This window comes from Paralichthys olivaceus, chromosome 5 (genome assembly GCF_024713975.1).
Source record: "Paralichthys olivaceus isolate ysfri-2021 chromosome 5, ASM2471397v2, whole genome shotgun sequence".
Taxonomy (NCBI): Eukaryota; Metazoa; Chordata; class Actinopteri; order Pleuronectiformes; family Paralichthyidae; genus Paralichthys; species Paralichthys olivaceus.
The window spans coordinates 3,797,943-3,822,651 of record NC_091097.1 but is presented as its reverse complement, the minus strand read 5'-3'; the positions used below and the strand labels follow the sequence as shown (position 1 = coordinate 3,822,651).

Below are 24,709 nucleotides of genomic sequence, written 5' to 3'. Positions count from 1 at the left end.
AATTTGATTTCAGCTACTTAAATAAAACAGTCATGATTAAATCAAACATGCAGTCTCACAAAAAACAAAACACTGTGTATACATACACACACATGCACATGCATGAGGGGTTCCATCCCAAGTCCAGGACCCTGAAGCTGTACAATGAGCAAAAGGAGGGAGGCTGAGGACTAGTGAGCGTCAGAGCCACTACAGATGAGGAAGATGGCCCCAAGTGAAGAGTTGCTCAGTGATGCCTCAGACAGCAGAAACCCAATGATGGCTGTGACCCCCAAACTGGGGGAGGGGCTCCAGCAGATCCCAGGTGCAACATCTGAATCCTTTGTCCAGGGAACAGCTAAGATACTGTGCAGAAACCTCAGACCCCCAGGCCTCTGGTAGAGGACCCGAGCTTGAGGAAGACATCCCATGTGTGGGTGCAAGGGAGGTGTATTATGTATATAGTGACCTATCATATACACATGAAACACTGAATACACTTCCCCTCAGTCCAACATTAACCTCTGTGTTTGGACCTTGACACCAATGTCCCATGATGCTTCCCCCGCACCTTACTCTAACTATAAGTGTTTATCTTCCGATCGCAGTGTTTACCGCACTAATCCATCCGTGCCAGTCCATCCTCTGAGACAAATCAATCACTTCTGTTGTCCACATTTCCTCTCACCATCTGCGAGTTGTTGACAGCCAACTGTGACGGACGTGCTGCGCAGCCACTCACATCCGCCGTGCACGTCAGAGCGGAGTCGGCGTCCAATCGTATCGCGGGAGAGGCGGGTTTTTTTGGGTGTGCGGGGCGGGGCCACAGACAGCTGCGCGGTGGCGGATCAGCGGATCTGTCAGCTGCGGAGTCAGTGTTGTTGCACCGCGGAGCAGCGCAGCTCCCTGAGGTCCGCGATCATGGAGAAAAGTGGAAAAACGCACGGACTGAGATCGGTGAACGCACGCACACAGATTCGGACTGGACGTAGAAACGCCCCGGGATTTTAATCTCCCCGCGGAGGATGGCATTTTTCTGGACGTAACGCAGCGAAGTTACAGGAATCTTTGTCCCCGGACTGAAGAAAAGACGAGTGGGCCTGAAATCACACAGACGTCGGCTGAAGTTGAGCTACGGGCTGCGCTAGCCTGGTTAGCATTTAGCTTACTGTGAAATACCGAGTGTTTTATCTGATGGTGGAGTCTTGTTCGAGCGGGGAGCTCACCGCAGTGTGCACCGGCAGATAACGTGTCGTCAGAGATTTACTGCTTTTACACGTGGTTGTTTACGTTAGCAGCAGTGATTATAGCTAAACTAGCCAGCTAGCTCTCTGACAGTGCTAGCCTGTTGTTCCCTGCGAGGTGAAGCAGAAAGCTCCTGTGAAACAGGAACAAAAGAGAGAATAATACTGTCCTGGGACGGTAGTTATCTGTGAACAAGGAGAGACATCTCAGCAGAGACATTTCATCTTAAAAGACAATAACCATTAATTGCCTCCCAGTTAATTATTAATTCTATTTTAGACAATAAGCATGTTTTTCTCTAAGAGAGTCATCCTGTCCGGATAGAGCTCAAGTTATACTTAGCTTGTCTGTGCTTTTGATCTTTAATAGATTTTAATCTCATTAAGATAAGGACCTTTTGGCTTTGGTTGTGGTTATATAATTTATATAGCTGTCAGACCTTAGCACAGTCCTAGTTGTTTTCACTTGTTTAGTTTTTTTTTCAGTGAGTTTGACCAAACCAACACATTTCTCATCTTCAACTTGAGCAGTAGGAATGTTTTGTCTCAGAACCACACTTCTGGCATCCACCTTGTTATTCTGTGAGACTGTGGTTTGAGTTTGAAAATTACCCACTCGCACACAACTTGGAAGACATAAAGTAAACAGGCAAGAAAAGGACTGGAAACTGGAGGACCTCCATTCAGCAACTAGTGGTACAACAGACACAATCTTTGTTTTGGATCACTTCAGAGGGACAACACACAAGGAGGGGTAGAGCTGTTAACCCTGTTGCTCATCTTCAGCCTCCTTCGGCCCTGGTCTCAGATGTGAGACATGGGCAGCCAGGGAAGCCCGGTGAAAAGCTACGACTACCTGCTTAAGTTCCTTCTGGTTGGAGACAGCGATGTGGGAAAAGGAGAGATCCTGGACAGCCTGCAAGATGGATCGGCCGAGTCCCCATATGCTTATAGCAGTGGTGAGTCACTCCTGACCCAGCTGACTGGGACCTGCTGGTTCAGTTTTGCCTGCATGCAGTGATGATGATGATGATGAGCTTTTCAGATTGCATAATGCTGGCTCAGTACAAATGTCCTGAACATAGTAGTTGGATTGTACAGCGTTGACTGAGGACAATGCACAATGACCTTTTTAAAAAACACATTCACACATACATACACACACACAGACCATTCTCATGAGAGTGAGTCAGACAGTTGTTGTTGCTTAGTCACCTACTAAACAATGCGTTTTATGGCCTCAGTCTGAAAAAGCAAAACAATAGGTTTAACACCTACATTGTACACAGTGAATATTTTTAAGTCTACAACTTCTCCTGTATGATGGTGGTTCCACCGTTTTCTCTAATCGGCTTTAACCATGTTCAGTTGTAAAAAGTAAATGGTGTTAACTCAACTTTTGCAATATGCCTTGGTATTTAGATATATACACATGTATTTTGGCTACTCATCAAATTTGCTGCCAGACTCATAAGAAATGTTTAGATTTGAGTATTACAGAGGCAAACTGAATTAGATGATAGTTTCTGAGTCTGCTGTGTTTGTTATTTTTGAGTAGGTGTGCTCAGGAACACCATGTAAGAAATAGTGTATCCCTTAATGCTCCTGGCCAAATTACATTACTGTTGTACCTTATCTCCAGCAGCCAGTGGTTGGAGGCATTATGTTTTCTCGAGAACATGATATCTTAAGAACACCTTCGGGGAATTCCTTCAAATCTGATACAAACATTCACTTGGACTGAAGAATGACCTGATTAGAATTTGGTGGTCAAAGGTAAAGGTCACAGTGAACTTTGAAAATTATGTGAACAGAATTTGCACTGGATGGCGGAGGCATCCAACTGGAGTGTGGTAATTCCAGTTTGATAAGAAAAAGGGAAGTAGTCAACTTTAAATTTTAGTTTTGGATTTGGATTTAACTCGCAAAAACTCTAGTATGGTCCTTTAATAGCACAGGGCTACTCTGTCTATGCTCACAGATTTTATGAAAGAATCCTGTGTCACTGGAGTCACTCTGATGACACTAATAGATTGAGTTTGTTTAGAAACGGTAATGAGGTGAACAGCAGGACAAAGAGAAGAGAGTGCAACCATCACATGCATTCAGCCTCATTAGACCCTCTTCTTCCCTGTAAACCACTGACGTGAGGAAATCAGATGCTTGGTTACTGCTGAGGTACTCGCTCCAGAAAACCGACCTCGCCAGAGATGCTGCTGCAGATGATTCCCTGATAATCTGTTCAGTTTTTCAGATATAGATTAAGCGTCACATCCCCTGAGGAATGACAGCAACTGTTCTTGAAAAACACAGTAGTCAGCAGAGTGACTGGTTTACACCAGCACTTATGGTACCTAATGAATCCTGCTTTTTGGCATTTAGCAGCAGTGTGAAGACCCTCCATCAGGTTACGTGTGTAGACATCCCCATTACATTTGTTTGCACCATTTAAATGTGATTGAGAGACGCAGTAAATTATTACCAAAAATGGTGATTGGCCTCGCACACTTTACTGTGGTGGAAGTGTCTATTGTTATAAACCATTAAATGCTGAAGTTCTTATTGCAGCCCAAATATGTGACATTCTCTACTTCCAGCTATTCAAACATGAGGATTTGATGCTTGATGGAATGTATCTCTTCTTTCAGCTCTTAACAATACACTTGCCTAGTGTGAAGCAGATGAGATTAATGGTTCTTGAGATATGCGTTGCACATACAGACAGAGGTTTCTGGAAGTATTAGATAGATTTGTGGATTAATCTTTTCCTGGAATAAGGGAATTCTGATCGGATTCCAGATTAATATATAATGGAAATGATCATTACTTGTATAGATAATTCAATTATCTGTTTTTATATTGTCTCGATTATTTTTTAAACACAATGGATAACATTGTATGATATTCTCTTCGTTGCTGCAAATCTTAAACTGCTTATAGACATGCACTGTAGTCTAGACATTTTCTCGAAATCCTTTAGAGGGGCTATACGTGAGAACACAATTTTCTGAGTCAGTTGCTCCAGATATTTCTACAACTTTTCCCGCCAGCCCCCAAGTAAAATGTGCGGAAAATGTCTGAGTAAGCCCATTTGAGAACGTAGCAGGAAAACGTCAGGAAAATTCACAGCAAGTGAGTGGGTTTTGATGGACGTGAAACTGGAGGAATCAAAATATCTTAGGATGAGGAACAGTAGCCATACACACGAAGATGTCAAAATGAAAAGACGATGAAACTTGAACTTGTAAATCTTTTGGTGATAGGGGCTGATGCCAGTGTTAGAGTGCTGTAAAAAAAACTGTGCTTTCCACAGCAGGATTTATCTGTTGTGTCCTGCATGCTCTACCCAGGCTCCACCCCACGCCTGAATGTACTGGACATTTTCCTGTTGTTGTGAATGCACCTGACCATGGGCCTGTAGTACCAAGCAAGTTCAACATACCCAGGATATCGTTCTGTTATCCAGGTTAACCTAACTAAGGCAATGAGGCTAAGCAGTCACACTGTTGATTATCAAATCATAAGTCAACCCAGGTTTCTCTCATTTAAATATGAGTGCGTGCATATAAAAGGAGCAGTGTTTACTGCAAATGACCAATAAACGACATGGAGAATTGTACTGGCAGTAGAGCTGTATATTTCACCAACAAGGCCCTAACTTTTATATTAGAGAAAATACAAGGAGTACAAACACCAAACATTATCCAGGCTGAAAGAAACACGGTTACAGTTGCCAAATGCAGGAAGGACAGCTGGCAAAAAAATGTAAATGTTTTTATAGTCTGTCCAATCATTAGGACAAGAGCATATCTGACTATGATTTTGTTTGTATGGCATTAATCACATGTATTCTCATTGTGTGTATGTAGTTTTATTATTCTTTCTGGTGCATCCCTGGTGGGTTCAAGCACATTTGGGAGCAAATAGAAAATAAACACCATGTATCACTGAGAGTGGACAAGTAACTCCCACAAGCAAAGAAACGTAGGGCAGTGCATTCGGTCTGTGGTACTGTGAGTGCATTGCTCCTATGTGTCGGGTTGGTTATATACGGTTCCAGCAGGAGACAAAGGTTTATCATTCCCTCAGATGAAGATACTCATTGCAGAAGGCGAAAGTAGACCCTCTAACAGATTGCACACCAAGCTCCTCTAGATCCTCAAAGAACACTGATGACATGTTTCAGAGGAATTTATTGGTCAGTGGGCAGTGCTTTTATATGGGTTGATCTCTTATCTCAAACTTAACCTGATCTGGAGCAAGTAGCTGTTCAGCATGATTTGCCATGGTGATTAACCCAGATAAGAAGTTACTGAGCTTTTTAAGACTGAAAACTCTGAATTAAACCTGAAGTTACCCTGATAAGCAAATCCTGCTTCATGGTACATGCCCCTGAACAATCTCCTGCTGTGTTGTTTAGTTGTGAAAGGAAGACTACAGAAAATGTCCAGTCTCAATGTTCCAGTAATTTACTATCAATCAATCAAATTTAATTATATAGCACAGTATCACAACAAACAGTTGTCTCAGGGTGCTGCACAAAGTCCAAGATCTTAAGAAACACAAAATCCAACTTGTTCCACACCGAGCAAGCATGAGCAACAGCAGGGAAGAAAAACTCCCAGGTGGAAGAAACCTCCGGCAGAACCGGGCTCAGTGTGGACGGCCTCTGCCAGGACCGGTTGGGGTGATGGAGAAAGAACAAGTAATATAGAGGAACAAAAGGAAATAAAGGGGGGGTTGAGTCACAGTGTATGCCTGCAAACAGCGTTAGTATTGTGTGATAACACATTTCATTTTATTTTGCAGCCTTAAACTATAATAGCATACCTCTCTGCAGTCTACAGCCCTGTCCAACATATAAGCGATATTGTTTAAAATTCACCTGACATCAGTGCTATCGTCAGCTTCTATGAGAGGAAGCTGTCCTTATTCATGCGGGTGAGATCAAAATCCTTAATAAAGCTTCATTAATGCATCTAAAGGAGATTCCTGCTGAGATGCTTATACAGAGAGGAGCTCCATATTGATTCTCCCCCCTCTTGCAAAGAGACGTTAACATGGCGATTCTTGTAAGGAACATAAATATTTTAGCAGGAGAAAATCAGGCCAGAAGAACTGGATTGGATGGTATTGTCCTCAGGCTGTGATCTCTCTCTCTCGCTGACTGTTGGAGGGATCGATCTGTTAAAATGTTCTCCTCTGTGATCAGCGTTTGTGTGTTGATTAGAAGTTTGTTATCAGTTGTTACTAATGGACCATACACTCTCTCTCCAGAAGAAGTCTGTGGCACTGCAGGATGCTGTTGTTTTTATGTGTGACCTTGTTGAGTTGACTTTCTGGGTGGTTCTGTATAGATTCTGACCAATACAGACTATTGGACTTTTCATTATTTCATAATTACAGATACCAATCAGTCAATATATGTATCTAAAAAGATTCCATTCATTCTTAAGATGTCATTATCAAACCCTTATGACAAAGAAATGAAATTGGGGTTTTATATTTTACAGTTAATGCATAACCTTTATTGGAAATAACTCTGAATTAAACAAAAATATATAGAACTTGAATTAAGAAACTGCAAATAATTGCTAATGTAAAATCTGAACATAAATGGACATCTCTTCTGCATTGTTATTCTGTAAAATATTATACCAGCAAACATGAACACTGCTGATAATTCTGTGAAAGTATCATATTGGCCGCGTGCGGAGAATCTCCAGAGTTCAGTGTAAGTCTCAAAGCAGCTTAACATTGCGAGATAGGACATGTGTAAAATTAGGTGCAGATCCAAAATAAAAATCTGTATCTAATGAATTTAAATGTGGTTTAATAAGCGGACTGTGGCCTTGGCTGAGGTATGCACTCATCTGAGTGACATTCTTTTTGATTATTGGATTCATTTTTTTTTCTCTTTGTTCTCTCATCTGTTTGAAGTCATAGTCAGAATATACAACACTTCAGGATTTCTCAGAGAGGCAGCGGTACATCTGATTTGATTTCAGGATTCAAGTTTTAGATGGTTTTGAATTTCACATTCGGTTGATGAAGACAATTAACATGCAGGAGACACTTATTCAGTGCAGCTGCTAGTTACGGGTTTTTTTTTTATTCAGCTCACACTAACAATGGAATATTCCCCAGGGGTTGACAGGGAGGGCAGTCCATTGTTTCTCCATGGCAGTGGTCTGGCTGTTTGATGGCTGCCTATCCATAAACAGTTAGTGCCGGACGCAGCTCAGAGATAACATGCGGGTGGTAGAATATATATGTAGGTAAATAAAAAGCTGAAGCTGTTGTTAGCCTTTTGAAAGATGCTCATACTGACACACAGACTCTTCGGTGTTACCACAGAGCTTAAACAGAAGTGCAGCCTCACTGCTGTCTAATCACATTTTCTGCACTTGACTCACTGTTTCTCTCTCTCTCTCTTTTCGTTTCTTCCCTGTTTTCTTTTCTGTCTTCACAACCTTCACATGTGATTTACACCCTGGGGATGTTTTATAGTCAGTGGTTACAACACACATTTACATTAGCCTTTGCTATTCTGGGTTTTGCTCCAGTGTTCCCACGTGATACACAGTCCACAGTTTTATGCTCTGTATTAGACTATATGGTTTCATTTAGCTCAGTTAAAAGCTGTTATTTCAGCTACAGACTAAAGGGCTTCATTGGGACGCAAATCTCGCGGGAGCGGGCAGTTTAAACTTTGCTGTGGGCGGGAACGGGCGGCTAAAAAAACACTGCGGGATCGGGAAAATACTAGTCTACAACGGACACAAATCCGGCTGCTCTGTTCTCCCCAGTCAAAGTAAGCTGCTTTTGAAGGAGCGCTATTCGCGACCAGTGCGTCAAAAGACATGCAGGCCAGGGAAACGAAACAAACTACCCCATGAATCTCTTTATTAATAGCCTATAAAATCAATGCATCTCTATTATTGTGCAGGCATAAATTCTCAGAGTTTTGCTGGGGTGGGAGTGTAACACACGTTGCGGATGCGGACGGCAATGGTCAGAAATTCAGCGGGAGCGGGATGAAGAAAACAGTCCCTCGCAGGGCTCTGCTACAGACTGTCATCATTGTTTCCAGGATTTCTGTTTCAGTGTTTTTTGCTATTGGATAAGATATGATTCTTTATTAGTCCCACTGTGGGAAAATTAGCTATGTTACAGGAGCAAATGGAACAGTACAAATAAAATCATCAGTAAATTAAATTAAGTGAACAAACAATATAAAGGAAATATTACAAAAAGAAACAATATATACAATACAATAAAACAGATTATATACAGTGTAACATGATTATATATAATATTTACACTGCACAGATAGAACATTTATATTGCACAGTTATAATTAGTTCAAATCTAATGAGATGAGATATTTTGATGGCATTCCACTTCACAATTTTTGTTTTTACTTTTACAGCTTCATAAATTCAGTATCTTTCTAGAGATAGTGATGTTTGAGTGTTAAAAAAATACAACAATGATTTATTGATGGGTTGTCTGAGCATATAACATGAACAACCGTCCTTTAAATGATTGTTATAAATAATTGTGACATGGATATGTTATGAGTGGGGCACTTTAAACTCGTCTCTGCTTTCTTTTACAATAACCAGCATCAATGGGTAAACCGGTCACAAGCTTATAAGTACACTGAGCCATTCGTACAACCCATCCCCTCCATCCACCCCCATGCACCCAGGTAGTGTGTTCATGATAATAATATAATATAAATAAACATACAATAAAAGCAAAAAAATAAAAGGAGTGACAGAAATATAAATGACTGTAAATTTAGCAATAATGAGTCCATAGTTTATGATTTACTTTAGTCCTCAGATAAAGTGTCCATGTCTATTACTCATCAACTCTAGAGAAGTTTTCCAAGGAAGAAAATAATGTTGACCAAAGGTCTTGAAAGATAAATCCACAGTCATTTATCTCCAAAGTTAAACCCTGTAATGACAAAAACTCTGATACTTGATCCAAAAACATCTTAAAAGTTGAAATTCATTTTTCCAAATCTCTTTGCAAAATATTATAATCAATATTCTGCATTCTTTCTCATCTAAATGAAGATCAGTCATTATATTTCATAACGATAGACAGAGGTTGAAGTCAAATTCTATGTCAAAAACTGAATTGGTAAAAGAATTAACGGTCGCTTTGCCAACATAGATGCATCAATGTTCCTTCTATAGTTTTACATCATCCACCTTGACAGGTTGGTAAATTATATTTGGAAATGTTTCACATCTTTATAGGAGCATGATAGAATTCATGGAAGGACGAATAAAATAGTAATGGAGAACCTGATATATCTATGACAACCGGTGTTGTCTTATTGTTTCCAGTTATGTAACAAAGACAAAATCATTATATTGGAACGAGACGGACGACTTGTGTCTTATTTAAAAATGTTAAGCTAATGTTAAAAATATAAAGGTATTCTGTAACACTAATTAAAAATATGGTAGTATTAATAAATTGTACTATTCAGTTCTTTGAGAACAAAGTCATTGGCTAATTTTACTCCAAAAAATCGAGAGGCAAGAGGAGCTCAGAAGCTTAGGAAAAGTGATAAATTATGGGAAACCTTTCTAGAATGGCTAAATAATGTTGAACAATGTGATGATGTAGATTTGTCCTCAGTCAAATATGTTGTAATATAATTCATACTGATATAAGTGTCCCTTTATTTGGTTTGACAAATAAAGGGACAGATTTCTCAGACTTACAATTTGCTTTGTGCTTTTAAATCAGTGCCTCTCCGACAGTCTCAACATACAAGCATAACATAGCTTTGAGAGAGAGCAAACAAATTCAGACTTGCAGAACCGACGCAGCAGTTTTCAGCTAAGACATGAGAGCAGCTATTGATTCTCTGGGAAATCTAAGTGAGTCGTGGTAACGAGAAGAAAGGAAGCACTTGCTACGAAGCCCTGCACTTACTCCAATTCAATTAGACCTGCCTGAGCTCAGCACTTCAGCTCTGCTGCAGTTTAATGTTGCCTGGAAAATAGGATATTGCTAATGTTGTTAGCCAGCAGCCGCTAACTCCCGGAGGCTGGTGCAATCATTCATGACTCTTCCTTACTGTTTCCAGTTAGTATACTATATTTCCGGTCAGTGTTGGTGCAAGAGTTTGTTGAGACTGTAAGGACAATAAAAGCTGATATAATAATCATTATCAACGTATTTTTCACCATGTCATGATACATGATGAGGTAGAAGACCTAGACCTTGACTCTCGGCTGAAAAAGAATGAAAGATCAAACTATGGATTTTAACAGGATCATGCAGATTAAGAACATTTCAGCGGGTTAATATACAGTACATTCAATTTCAGGTTATAATTCTGTCACTTATTACACAAACACAACTTTTAGGTTGCATATAAACCAAACACTATCGGTATGAATTGATACACAGTAACATACATTTTGGTTTGTAACCAGTGCATCATTTTAACTTGTGTCATACAAGAGGTTTGGTCATAGCCCTGCCGACAATCCATGGCCTGATGAAATGCTTGTCTACTTCCTGCTGTCTCTCTCCTCTGTGGCTTATAATCTGGTTTCAATCGTGAACTCCAGAGGATGTCCACAGAACTGGGTCCGGACTTTCTCCGGAGGTTGCCTTTCACACATAAACAATGTAGCGGAGAATTTTTCCCGCTCACACACAAAACAATACAGAAATCTCTGGAGTGTTCAGGTCAGGGGTGGAGCAACAGGCAGAGGCAGGATGTATTGTATTAATTCCACTGTGTGTTTGTTGACATCTTTGTCGACACCATGTTTGGCACCGCTTTTTCATCCAGAAATATTTGTATTCCTTTTTTGGGGTGTGCTAGAAAAGCTAGACATTTGCGTTCACACATACAGCCTCTCAGGAGAATGCCCTGAGGTACTCCGGGGTTCAGTGCATGTCTGAAAGCAGCTTTAGTAAAAGGGAACATGAGATGAACATGTTCAGGAGTGCAGCAGCAGAGCGACAGTTAAAGAAGTCAGACAGGTTTTTCAGAGATGACATAAACAGAGAGATGAGTGAATTACCTGAGGCTGTAAACCGACATCCTGAAGCTTCTACAGTAAATATGATCCACGTGACGCTAATTATCAAGTTTATTTCAGTGTATGTGTTATGTTCACTGCATGGTAACAATAATAATAATAACAATATAAATAAAATGTTGGGTTTTTTTGTATAGCGCCTTTCAGGAAACTCAAACACACTTTCTGTAGAAATTAAAAGAAAGACACACTAAAGATAAAAACATCAAAAAACGGAACCTGGTTGTGGAGGGCTTTATGGGCGAGGATTTTGTATTGAATGCACTGAGGGACAGGTGGAAAAAGTTACAATGGAGTGAGTTGTGGCAGTGATTGATTTGGTGGATATGGATACAGCAGTGGAAATGGAGACCATGACGTGGCACGATATTTCCGAGGGGGAGGATGTAGAGGATGAACGGGAGAGGGCCAAGCCGGAACTCTGTCTGCTCTGAAAGTGTTGGTTAATGCTGTGTTGATAATGGAACAATATCCATCAACAAATTAAAAAAAGTACCTTTATGACTGAATGGAAAGGAACCTCATAGTTTTCTTTGGTGAAAACAAGTCAACAAGAGATTTATAATAACGTTAAAGCTGTTGTTGGTTAGAAGAAGGTGTCGAGCAGCAGCTTGTGTTTCACTGCAGTATAATAACCTTGATTGATGTTGACCCTCCTGATGCATCTACTTGTCTGATGCCCTTCTCTCTCTTCCTCTCTCTCTCTCCCCCTCTCTTTAGGTATCGACTATAAAACCACCACCATTCTCCTGGACGGGAGAAGAGTGAAGCTGGAGCTCTGGTAAGGAAACATCACCCCTGATCAAATAACCCGTCACTCGACTGTTAGTGTTATTACAATTGTGCCGTGATTTTCAAAATAATACAGAAATCAGACTCCAACAGTAAGTCTATGACAGTGGTCGGTGCTCTCCACACTGATTTGACATTCATTCAGTTTAGACTTTGTGCATCACATTACAGCACGTGTCCGATAAACTCTAGAGAGAATCAAACTAGCACAAAGTAAACATCAGTCCTGTATGTGTCTTCATAACCTGTGGTCAGTGATGGTGTTTATTGTTAAAGTATAAAGTGAGCGCAGAGGAGGAGGAAACAGACTCCAACAGAGACTCCCACACAGGACCAGATCTTTAATGAGCGTCTGTCCTGATCCTGAAGCAACAGTGTATGGTCATAATTATGCATTGCTAAAACAATGAGAGTTTCAACGATGCAGAGTCTTCAGAGTCCGCATCGCAATGCATCTGAGAACCAAAAGATTTCCACACCTCTCATACTTGACTTTGACTGGTTTGAAGAAGAGCGTGTGCCTGATGTTGGCGGTTTGTCAGTCGGTCAGGCAGTAGCCTTCCTGTTTCAATAGAGAAACTGAATGAACAGTTTCATTTGGTTGCCACTGTAATATCATTAGGTTTTTTTTCTAGCAGCATCATGAACTTCATGTGCAGCATTTCACACTAGTTGAAATAAGCGCCCTTATCATGCAATCATTTTAACATTATTATGCCCGAGTCACCTTTCACACCTTTGTATTTTTCTTCGGCCTAAACTGAAAAGTCTGAAGGTGCGAACTAAACAAGTTGCATTTTGTGGTTCCAAACTACTAAACACAGTTTCACTGTATCATCCACACTTTCCACATAATTGCATAATTGTGGTTGCTGACAACTGTGTGTTGCAATCTGCACACAAACACAGAGCAATTTGAACATGTATAAAACTATTTAAGATATACACACATCACAATCCTGAATTAATGTAGAGATGATAAATTATATTTTACATTCTCACACTGAATGTAAAAAGCTGCATTTTAAAGCACATTTGATCCGTTAAACATAAAAACGTATTCTGACCACAGGGATTACTTAATGAAGTTTTTAATGTTGCATAGCACCCAGCTGAACCTAACATTGGTATACAGAAAAATAAAATATATCCAGCTTTGAGGTGCACATACTGTATTTTACTGCCAGTGGGTGAAAATCTTAGCACATTGCATATTGTACTGCACCTCACAAAGAATCTTGGATCAGTAGAGATGCAGCAGATGCGTGTAATCATTAGTTCAGACTCTACAGTGCTAGAGACCTGTTTGGTGGAAGTAGGCCAAGGAATTCAGCTCCTCAGGGGAGAACCAACGCCTCTTCTTCCCCACGGAGAGGATAGTTCTACAGCAGCCCTGTGATGCAGGAGTGCCTTTATTTTTGCTGCATCAGTCTTTTCTCCTCTCCTCCATGTCTGTGTTATTTACGGTCTTCTTTTCATCTCACTCACACTCTACCCCTTCTTCGTGTTCTGTACTTAACATCCTTTCCATTTCTGTCTCATGACTCCTCTCAGTCTGTCTGAGGAGGCAAAGGAGAAACTAAAAACCTGAAGAATTAAAAATAGATTTTCAAAAACAATGAATGCCTCCGTATATCCAAAGCCTGGTGCGTATTACTCGGAGCCATAGAGGTTAGTGTTACCATCACTGTTCAACGTTCATAGTATTCTGTGCAACTACAAAGTACACAATCTACTTCTTCTATGCAGCAGCACACACACGACCAGTGTACGTGAATAGTCATGTGATATGTGTTTTCTCTGTTGGCACAGAAATGTTGAACAGAATGCATTAGTCACAACAGAAGTAAGAGACTGATGGGTGATAAGGAGTGATACACTACAGTCTTTCACCAGGAGAAACCCCTGACTAGTATGTTTGGTCCACTCTGACTGGCTGCGGTTGTCGCAGATTTGTCTAGATATGTAGCTGCTAGAAATGCAGTCAGAGGAGGCAATGTGTCAATGAAACTCATATTGCGTCTTTAAGGAGTTTACGCATAGCTCCTGTCGATCCAATGCCAATTTGGCTTTATCTGGGGCTTGTAGTGTGAACTAGGCATTACCTAAATGATCTGTTATGTTAAGGTACTGCTAGCTTCATAATATTAGGTGAAAGAGTAAATAAATATGAACATCATTGCTTCTTTGTGACAGTCACACAGAGATAATAATGTGCCTCTTTAACCAATTATTTTCTTAAATTTGTTCTAAAGTTTCCTGAGAAAACTATGTCCGATTTATGACGCTTTCTTAAACTGCAGAATTGTTCACATCTGTGTTCTTATATTAATGAATGCCATGTGTTCGTAAGTTGACAGCGTGGGTCAGTTTTTCCTAAGCGCAGGTAAACGCCCCCCAATGCCCATAAAAGGGCAGAGACTGCAGAGCCTCGTGCACACACAGAAATCACAGAAATCGAAAAAGCCAGCGCAGCACCAGACTCAAACTGTAAAAAATATATTTTGTAGTGTCAGCAGTGGTCATAATATACCACAAAATAGGACACATGGAATGCAGTTACATATTCAGTGAAAGTCAAGATTGAGGGGGAAAGAAAAGGAAGGTGCACAGAGTTGTCTGAGCTGTAGCAGCACGTCACTGTAAACACAGATCTGCAGGTGAACCCTCAGCTCAGCATCTGTGGATGCTAAACCTGAGCCAAGGGACAGGACCCATGGGGTCCAGACATGCCGGGCCAGGTTCTGACAAAATGTTTTGAAAAATATTTGGGTTCAAGTCCTGCTCGGTGCACGGTGCACACACGGGGAACACTGGACACTACCTCTACATCACATAGAGAAGTAGGACAACACTGCCCCTTCATGGCCATGCACAAAAGGGGCAGGGCCAAGGGGATGTTTTCGGGTCAATGCTGGCCTTGTGGTGTTCAGTTGTCTGCTCCTCTCAGTCAACACATTTGGGTTCAATCACTGCTGAAAACCTTTTTTTGTCCACTTACCTTTTCAAGTTTTAGAGTTGAAAAAGACTTACATTTCCTGGTTACTCAACAGATGTGAATTGACTGTTAATCTTTCTTTGTATCTTCAGGGACACCTCAGGACAGGGGAGGTTCTGTACCATTTTCCGCTCTTATTCCCGCGGGGCTCAGGTAAGAGAACACAACTGCACTCTGTTCCACCTGAGCATGTAGTCTACGCTTTACAACACAAGGGTTATTTGCTGACCATATTTATCGAACATCCTTCAGGAAAAGGCTGATCCACTTACCTTTTGTGTGCATCGCTCTGTCTTTAGGGGATCCTGCTGGTGTATGACATCACCAACCGGTGGTCGTTTGATGGCATCGACAGGTGGATCAGAGAGATTGATGAGGTGGGTGGATGGACGCCGTTTGTTAGGGTTGGTGGCGTCTTCAGTGGAGCGGCTCCCACAATCCTTTTTGCTCTCATGTTGCCAGATCTTCATATGAGTCACCAGAACAATGGGGTTAATGCTCCATGCATCCATTGGAAAGGCCATAAAAGAACCATGTCAGGATTTTATGACTTGATATCAAATCATTCAGATCATTAAACCCAGCCCAAAAGGCAGGGTGGGTTTATGGTAGAGACATATATATAAAACTGCATAATATAACAAGTATATAAGTGTTATAATGCATTCATGAGCTGAAAGCATATACTGTAAATACAGATTGAAGATGCTTCCTACTTTGTCCTGTTGTACTAAAATGAAGCTTAAATATGTCAGATACTTGCGCTGCCATCTTGTACCATTGACATAATTTGGAGTCAGTTCAGTAGTCATCATGTTGTGGAGCCGCAGGATCAAGGTTCACCCCATACACATGTTCGACCAAGCGCTAGCCAGTCTCAGCTGTCAATAATGACGTCTCAGTTTGTTTTCATATCATCAAATAACTCATTAAAACCAAACCTATCAGAAACACGAACTCTTGAAGATTGATCGTTGTTATAAGCTCTACCTGAAATTACAGAAAGCAGTTTATTACAGCCAGCCACCAGAGTGTGATCTTGTTAGTTTGTCCTTCTTCATTTAAGGTCTGTGTGAGACCATAAGACTCACTTGAGTCCAGCAGTGTTTTGCACCTGAAGTTTAGGGTTGTCCTCTAGAAGGTGATGAATCGAATGGGAATGTATTGTATCAGTATCAGTAATAAAGTTACATTTGTAAGGAAAAAACATGCACCAATCAAATGAAACAACAGTGGAACCTCCACACAGTTAGGCCAACTGAAGGCTGGAGGTCTGAACTCTGCACTTTGTTTTCGTCTCATTCAGTTGTTGATGAGTTTGGATTTTAAAAGTAGCTCAGCTCAAATGTTTCTGACCACCTTAATAGTAAATACAAATCTTGTATCCTTTCTTTTAAGTAAGATTAGTAAATCATTTTTTAATCCCACCAGAAATCCGAATTTTGTTTGCGTTTTGTGCAAGTTGGTACTTTATTTTATTACATTTTTAATGTGTTATTTACATTATTCTACTAAATTCTGCAACAATCAGACTTGATCTCACAATCCTGCAGAGGTCACGGAAATGATGTTATCTTGTTTTCAAACCGAGTTGATACACGATCTAGAGATTTAGCTGAAGACACACAAGCTGTGTGTGTGTGGGTGTGGTTGTGTGTGTGGGTGTGGGTGTGTCTGTGTGTGTCTGTGTGTGTGTGTCTGTCTGTGTGTGTCTGTCTGTCTGTGTGTGTGTGTGTGTGTGTGAGAGAGTGTGTGTGTGTGTGTGTGCGCACACAGCATGTCCTTCCTGCTTACTGAGAAACAAAGAGGATATCCACTGTGTGTGTGTGTTGGGGGGGTTATTTTTGTCCTGTGGAATGTATGTTTCAGTTCAGCCTTTCCTGCTCCACTCCTGACCACCTCCACTCTGGGTTATTACTTGCAAATATTTAGATGCTCTAATATTCAATGTATGACTTTGCTGCAGCTCCTCTTTTCAGCCTCTGTCTAAAACACTAGGTTTTAGCTCCTGTTCCTTTAAGGCCCACCTCCTGATAAAGGCCAGTCTACACTCTCGGAGTGGTGACTGTCAGGAGGAGGGAAGCAGGAGAGCTGGCTGGCCTCTCGCTGCCATTATGATTCATTAGGTTTGTCAGAGCAGATGAGAATGAGACCTGAGCTGAAGTGACAGAGGAAAATGCACACTGCTACCTCGAGGTTGTTCATAACAAGCCTCCTGCTGGTCACTTTGTGTGAATATAACATCACTGAACTTGAATTTTAATAATTTCCAAAAAAGTAATACAGTAATTCACTAACAAAATAAAAGAATAGATTTTAATTGTTATATATATATTGGTGACTCCTTTCTTCTTTTTTCCCTCCCAGCATGCACCAGGTGTGCCTCGGATCCTCGTCGGCAACCGGCTACATCTGGCCTTCAAACGGCAAGTTCCCACTGAGCAGGCCAGGGCATATGCCGAGAAGAACGGCATGACGTTCTTCGAGGTGAGCCCTCTGTGCAACTTCAACGTCATCGAGTCCTTCACAGAGCTATCTCGTATCGTCCTCATGAGGCACGGCATGGAGAAGTTCTGGAAGCCCAACAGAGGTGAGACGATGGGGGAGCTGCGGGTGTGGAAGTACATAATGTGAAGATCTGCAGAAGTGTTCAGTTTGATAAATGGGAGCTTAACAACATGAAGAAGGTTAAAAAGCAACTGTATGTTGGATTTATAAAGACCGGTAAACGTGGAGGAAGTGTGTGTAATCTTTCTTTCAAGCAAACAAACGAGCAGGTTGGAAAACAACCTCCTCAGTGGAAGTAATTAAGAGTAATTCCCTATTAAGACTCAGTATTAGGTATGTCGTCTGTGCTTTGGAGTTTTTGTCATTGTCATTTTTAACCCTTCCTCTTTGCGCCTCCCTGCAGTCTTCAGCCTCCAGGACCTCTGCTGCCGAGCCATTGTGTCATGCACCCCAGTCCACCTCATCGACAAGCTCCCGCTGCCTGTTGCCATTAAGTCCCACCTCAAATCCTTCTCCATGGCCAACGGCATGAACGCCGTCATGATGCATGGACGCTCTTACTCTCTGGCCAACCCAGCCGGCGGCTCTAAAGGCAACAGCCTGAAGCGCTCCAAGTCCATCCGTCCACCGCAGAGCCCCCCGCAGAACTGCACCCGCAACAACTGTAAAATCTCCTAATTCACAGCTTCACCGAGGGGTCTTTAGAAAAGGCAACGAATGAATGGGATCAGGAGATGGATGTTCAGAGTGATGTAAGTTGGACGGAAAGAGCACAACCCTGAAGATGAAGAGCAGCAATGATGCATAAAGGGATGAATGATCACCACCTCCCACCTTCATGAGTTGGTCCAGGTGGAGAAGCTGGAATGATTCCTCAGGATATCAGAGGAGGACGACTACAAACTGACTGGTCTCTCCTGACCTGATTCTCACTTTATCCAAATCATAAAAAGAGAGAAAAGACTCCAGATCCACTTCCACCTGCTTGAGTGTTAACTACGTGTACAGAAATGCCTCACCTACTCTTGTTTAGTTACTCTACATGATGCACGCCACTCGCCATGTCTCTGTATCACAGACTTCACCTCGATATCAACTCTTTATTCTTGCACATTTATTTCTTGCCTCTGTCTGTCTGCTTATAATTCCACCTTTTTATCTCCACACCTCCGTTCATTTGCAGTTTTATTGGCCAATAAGCTAACGATCCAGACACTAGTATCCAGTTCTTTATCAGTCCACTACTGATTGAACCATAGACTGTTGAAGTAGAAATGGACGAAGACTCCAGTTCCACAGAGCGAAGCCAATGGTCAAGTGCCTGAAACCTGTATTCTCTCAAATGACCAGAAGAGGGCAACAAAGATGTCAATTTATATATGAGCCTACTTCTCACTTAATGTATTATATCAGTAAAGTAGTAGTGTTGCTCTCGATCTCTAGTTTCAAGTCTTCTTCAGTACAGCATGCTGATCTTTTTTTTGTAAATTATGTTCCCATTTGCACCATATTTCAGGCATGGATACCCCGTGATTGACAGCTAGTACCGTCCAATGGGTGCAAGTCGCAGGTGTTGCTGGGCATGCAGTGTACACAAGCTAGCAGTCAGGCTCCACCCCCAACTCCTCTAGATATGGTCACCTCTGCTTCCGAAAAACCGTAATGCCAAACTTCAAAATTTCAGCTCACAAACCAATCACAAAAGTGAAGCCACATCTTGTTGATCGCCCCCTGGTGGCATGCTGCAGCATAGGCCATCCATAAAAAGACGTCATGATTGACAATGGTCGATCCTCTGTATTAGAGGGAACTCGTGGCACCACCCCACGATCATTGACTCTGACTCTAAATGATGTCAAAAGGGCAAGATGGCAGCGTTAGCCTCCAAGATATTTGGCTGAATAGTGGGAGGAAGTGGAGCGTCGTCCATCTTTATGCACAGTCTATGGTCTGAACACTCACTGTGCTTTGGAGTTTAAAACATTTGTGTGTTCTATAATCAACACTTGCTGAAGTGAAATCTTGGCGACAAGTTGAGTGAGCGCTCCCGTCTGGTGTTGAAGTTGAAGCTGAGGTTGTCAAACGCGACAATACCCGAACCAGGTCTCAGGTCCAGATGTGTGCGTGTGACTTGAGTCTCACTTTACTTGCCAGAGCTTTCGAGTCAGTTTTAAACACAACACATGTATTTTTAACGAGTGGAGCAGATTTTGGTTTTAAATATCACTCTGTGGTTTACACAGTCTACTTCCACAGGGGATTCACTGAAGTTTGTTGCTGTGGAAACCACTGCATTTAAAAAAAAAAAAAAAAGTGGCCTATTTAATTTCTTTACATCTTTTATGAATTTCAGTTTTAACTCAATGCCAATTGAAAAAATTCCACAAAGGACAAACAAAACAGAGAAGAGGAAATATTTGTTTTTCTTATTGTTGAAGAATCATGAAAAGACTGAAACCAACGTGTGTGTGTGTGTGTGTTAGTTTGTCTCCCTCCCCCGTCAGCTCAGAGCCCTTTGGTTCGGACTCAAAAATTAAATCTTTAAAACACCTCACAAACATTTTACTAGACTCATGCGTCATCCTTCTATCCCTGTGGAGTTTTTCAGGACTCCTGCTATTTGTGTTTCAAAAAAACATGCACACACACACACACATACACAAATACACTCAACCCATCACGATTCTTATAAATGATTGAGTGTGCAGACAGTTATATAATCATTTAAATATTAGAACATAGTGAACGAGAGCTGAAATTCTTATTCAAATAAATTCATGAGGCAGTCAGTTTCAAAATAACTGTCAACACGTTAATAATTGATTCATTTTAAGGAAAAATCCAGGACATTGTGATGTGTCTGCTCTTTTTCTCTGTTTTATAGAATTTAAAACTGCATCTTAACAGATTTTTCAGAAACAGCAAACCTACTTTACAGTTAAATCATATAATCATGAAAAGGTAATCAACTGATCTACAGATAAAATAGCTCTATACAGTGTTTCCATCCCCCGATCGTTTCTGCGCACACTCTGGCTCCGAATGACATCACTGGCACAAGATGGCAGCGTTTGTATCCGTGATAGTTTCTGGAGGATGTGGGGACACGTCGTCCATCTTTATTTACAATCAGTGGTTTCAGATTATATCAGCGTGCAGTTGTTTTTTACTTTCCATGACAGTGAACATTCCTCGTCACATGGTGAAATGCTGTTGATAGTCACTGACATTCTTCAGTTTCAGCTTCTTAACCGAGAGGGTTTTCATCTTTTCTTCACTTTCCTCTTTCATGATCAAACCACCGCATTGTGTTGAAATGAGCTCGAACACGTGAGCTCTTCCGAGTCTTCGGCTTTTGAACCATCACAGTGCTGTGTCTAGATTTCCCATGAGACAGACTGCTGCGCGTCTTTCCCTCTGATCTGCCCCGCTGCCTCCACACGCTGTCCCATGATTCATAGCTGCTGAATAATAGATGCTTTTTTTTTTTTTTTACAGATCTCTGTAGGCTTTCATTAGCACCCAACCCCCAACCGCTCTGTCTCTCCTCGCTACTATTTCATCCTCCTCATGGGAAGATGCTCTGCTCACTCCGGTTTCTTCTTGGTTCTTCTCAGCATCCGTTCTCTGTCGTGTTTCTGGATCAGGTTCTCAGTTCTAACCTGTGTTTACTGACACTGCCCCCTACAGGTCAGGGTCAGTGTCTGTTCACTTTCAGTGTGTAGAGTTGGTGGACTCTCCATCTGCTGCTACAGTCCCTGTGTATCTCCTGATTAAAGGATAAAACAGCCAACACACACATTGTGTTGACGGTTTCTTCCTCACCAGCATTTTAAGATTCTGTTAAATGAGCCGAAAAGTAAATTCAACTCGTGCTTGTTGCCAAGATTTCCCACTGATCATTGCTGCTCCTGCTGCCGCCTCACAGAGCATATTAACCATCAATGGGTGTGATGATGATGTTATGTAGTTCATCCAGTTTCTTTGTGTTCTGTGACGACACAACCTTTGCTTCCACGTCTTCTGTTGCTCTCGTGTGAACTTCCTCACTGTTTGTCGATCATACTTTCTCCTGAGCTGAGTTTCCTTCTTTTTGTTTTCTTTTTTCAAATAATGGAAATGTTTGCAGAGGATTATGGGAGATTGATTCAGGACTCCCTCTGTTGGGCATGTTTGTATAAAGGAGCACTGTTTTGATGATGACAAACACCCGTAAAACACTATTCTTGTTTTTGGCTAAAGCTGCTGAGTAATCTGAAGTGTGTGTGTGTGTGTGTGTGTGTATGCGTGTGTTTGTGTGAGAGAGTGAAAGAGAGACAGTTTCTTCAAACACTAACCTGAACGTTTTCCTTTTTTTAAATTATTGATTGTACAGTTTCAAGGCGATGGTATGAAGAGACTTTTTCACAATAAAACTATTGAATGTTGGAGTCAAAATGTCTGCTGATTATTTGAATCATTTCACAGATTTTTATATTTTTTAGGATCGACGAGCAATAGCAAAACATCCACATAACTAGAAAACAGACAAAAATGAATAAAATACACACTATGTTAACATTTACACAACATACAAGCTTAACATCACTGTCTTAATATCTGCTGCACTATATTATATAAAATATGAATGGACCTCTGTCTGTGATTCTGTTACAGGACATGGTTAACTGCAGTTTGAAATTTGCCCAAAGGGCTTAATGTGGTGTATTTTGAGAAGACCACACACACACACACACACACACACACACACACACACACACTCACACTCACCCTCATTGAGACACAATTAGAGTGTAATACTAAACATGACTCATGCTTGCCCACATTAGAGCTAAAGACTAGTTTGTACAGCTACACTGAAACACTGTGTTTGTGTTGCGGTACTTGGCTTCTTAAAATAACCAATGAGCCAGTAAGTGAAAGTGCCTGATGACAATGTTTTGGACTCTGTGGGGCCGAAAGCACTTGCTGAAACTCGCTGTTACACCACAGTTGTATCAGAGAGAGCAGCATGAGCTTCTGTCTGGCTTGAAGCCGAGTGGTGTCTTACTGATCGTGGGCTGCGGAGACATGGAGGAGGTGGCCATCTGTGACCATGATGCAAACCTCACTGCTTTGATGGACAAGTGCAGAGAAGTGCGGCTCAGCCTGAAGAAGCTGCAGTTCAGGGTCCGAGAGGTTCGTGTTCACGGCCGTGTCCTGTCGGCAGAGGGCCTCAAAGCCGACACAGACAAGGTCAGAGCGGTCGTAGACACGTCCAACCCCCCCAGATGCAAAAACTCATGCCTCAGAGAACACTAGATGCACCATGCAGACATGAAATGATCTGTAGCCTTCAGAAGGAGCAGTGTGACTGCAGTAAATCAGCTGGAGGATTAACTGAATGTCACCTGCTAGGAGGCTGTAATGCATGGATGACACCCCCATAGACATCAGAGAGTAATGGGCCATCAGACGTGAAATGAGTGAGCAAGATGGCGTGCTCTTCAGGGGCCAGAGGGTCATCGCTCCCAGGACCTTGAGGCCAGAAAATGATATGATGGATTCACCACAGCCGTGTGGGGGGAGAGGATTTCTATAGCAGGTCCGTGATGCACTGTTTTGGTTCAACAGGAAATCATACATACATATAATATGTTCATATGTACAGCGCAGTTGGAAATGAAAAACATGGCTGATGACTGTGCTCTGTAGTTTGCTGGTGAAGGTTTAGCTGGAACAGAAGCTGGGCTCTGAAGTGGGATTGATTTGATGAAGAAGCGGTTCCAGATTCAGAAGTAAAAACTGTTTTACTCAGTTCAGTCCATTAAAGTACAGACTCATCTCGAAGATAATTCAATCAAACTGGGAGCAAAGTGAATACTTTTGTAAGTTAGAGATTTAATTATTTAAAATGTTTAATATATGTTCTCTTCTACTTGCATCTAGTTACATTTATGGGCTATTTAGTGTAGATTGAAGGGGAAAAAACGCATTTCTTTTTAATGTAAACTATAATGCAACACGATAAAGTAACTGGGTCTGAACACTTTCTGAATCTACAGCAGATCAAGTGAATAAACCAGACATCTGTTTACTGTGAGTTCCTGGGCTTGTTTTTTTGTTGGCAGCGGCCGTGGTTCAGGGGTAGAGCAGGTTGCCCCTAAAGAGAGACTCAACGGTTTGATCCCAGTCTTACTCAATCCACATGCTGAAGTGTCCCTGGGCAAGTTACTGAACCCCAAACTGCTCCTCACGGCTGTGCTGCTCATACACCTATGAGGAGTACATGAATGTGAATGACTGTATTGGGCGGTCATAAAAACTAGAAAAGCTCTATATAAATACAGACCATTTACCATTTGTTTTACAAAGTATAATTCATCAAATATGAGATGGTCAGAAGATCTTTATAAGTGTTGCAGTTCAGTAATTTTGGGATTCATGAAAGGGAAAAAATAAAAGACTGATGTGATGCGAGGCATCTGAGACTGAGGGAGAAGCTGCAAGAATTCTACAGCCAAAATTTCCCATAATGCAAATGGACATTGTTTGTGTCAATAGATCTAAATGTTTTTTTGGCACAAAAAAATACAATGCTTTAGTTAATATGTTGAGCTGGTGTTGAGGGTTAATTGGGGAGGTTCCATCTCCTCCTCTGGACCCTGGCCACAGATGTACTCAATGAGGGGTGACGTCCGTAATTTGACAAGAATACAAGAAAATCAACATCGTTAGATAAATACCAATCAGTGTTTTGTTTCTGTAACAAGAAAATAAATTGCTGTCGTCAATATACAGCGAAAACTTTTTAAATTCTTTATACTTAAATTTCTCTCTTAGACTTATAGTAAATAATAAATAGTAAAGTAAAGTGAATAAAGTATAAAGTAGATAATAAAAAGTTACCTTTGAATAGGGGAGGTCCCAGGTAATCCTGTTGATCCTGACTCTAGGTGCAGGATCCACTGCTGAGGGGGAGACGCTTCTCGGCTGCAAACCTTCAGAGAAGCTTGTCTTTCTCCACTGGCGCTGCATGGTCCATTTCCTCTCAGTCAGAGAATAATATGAACTAAGCTGATCCGATATTTCTCCAAACTTTCAGAAAGCACAGACAGAGC

General features: G+C 41.4%; 1 protein-coding gene across 1 annotated transcript; it reads left to right on the top strand.

The window, feature by feature from the left end:
* Positions 1-831: 831 nt before the first annotated feature.
* rab40c (RAB40c, member RAS oncogene family) lies at positions 832-22,046 on the top strand. Its single transcript, XM_020094611.2, has 6 exons — positions 832-2,182; positions 12,032-12,092; positions 15,194-15,254; positions 15,401-15,478; positions 17,469-17,691; positions 18,013-22,046. The coding sequence occupies exons 1-6, from the start codon at positions 2,041-2,043 to the stop codon at positions 18,285-18,287; spliced, it is 840 nt and encodes a 279-aa protein (XP_019950170.1). The 5' UTR covers positions 832-2,040; the 3' UTR covers positions 18,288-22,046.
* The last annotated feature ends 2,663 nt before the right edge of the window (positions 22,047-24,709 follow it).

Bases quoted from the DNA above. Each gene is read 5' to 3' on its own strand.
- rab40c (XM_020094611.2), top strand. From the start codon at position 2,041: ATGGGCAGCCAGGGAAGCCCGGTGAAAAGCTACGACTACCTGCTTAAG. The intron at 15,479-17,468 runs GTGGGTGGATGG...TTTCCCTCCCAG, and splicing joins GGATCAGAGAGATTGATGAG to CATGCACCAGGTGTGCCTCG. The intron at 17,692-18,012 runs GTGAGACGATGG...GCCTCCCTGCAG, and splicing joins GTTCTGGAAGCCCAACAGAG to TCTTCAGCCTCCAGGACCTC.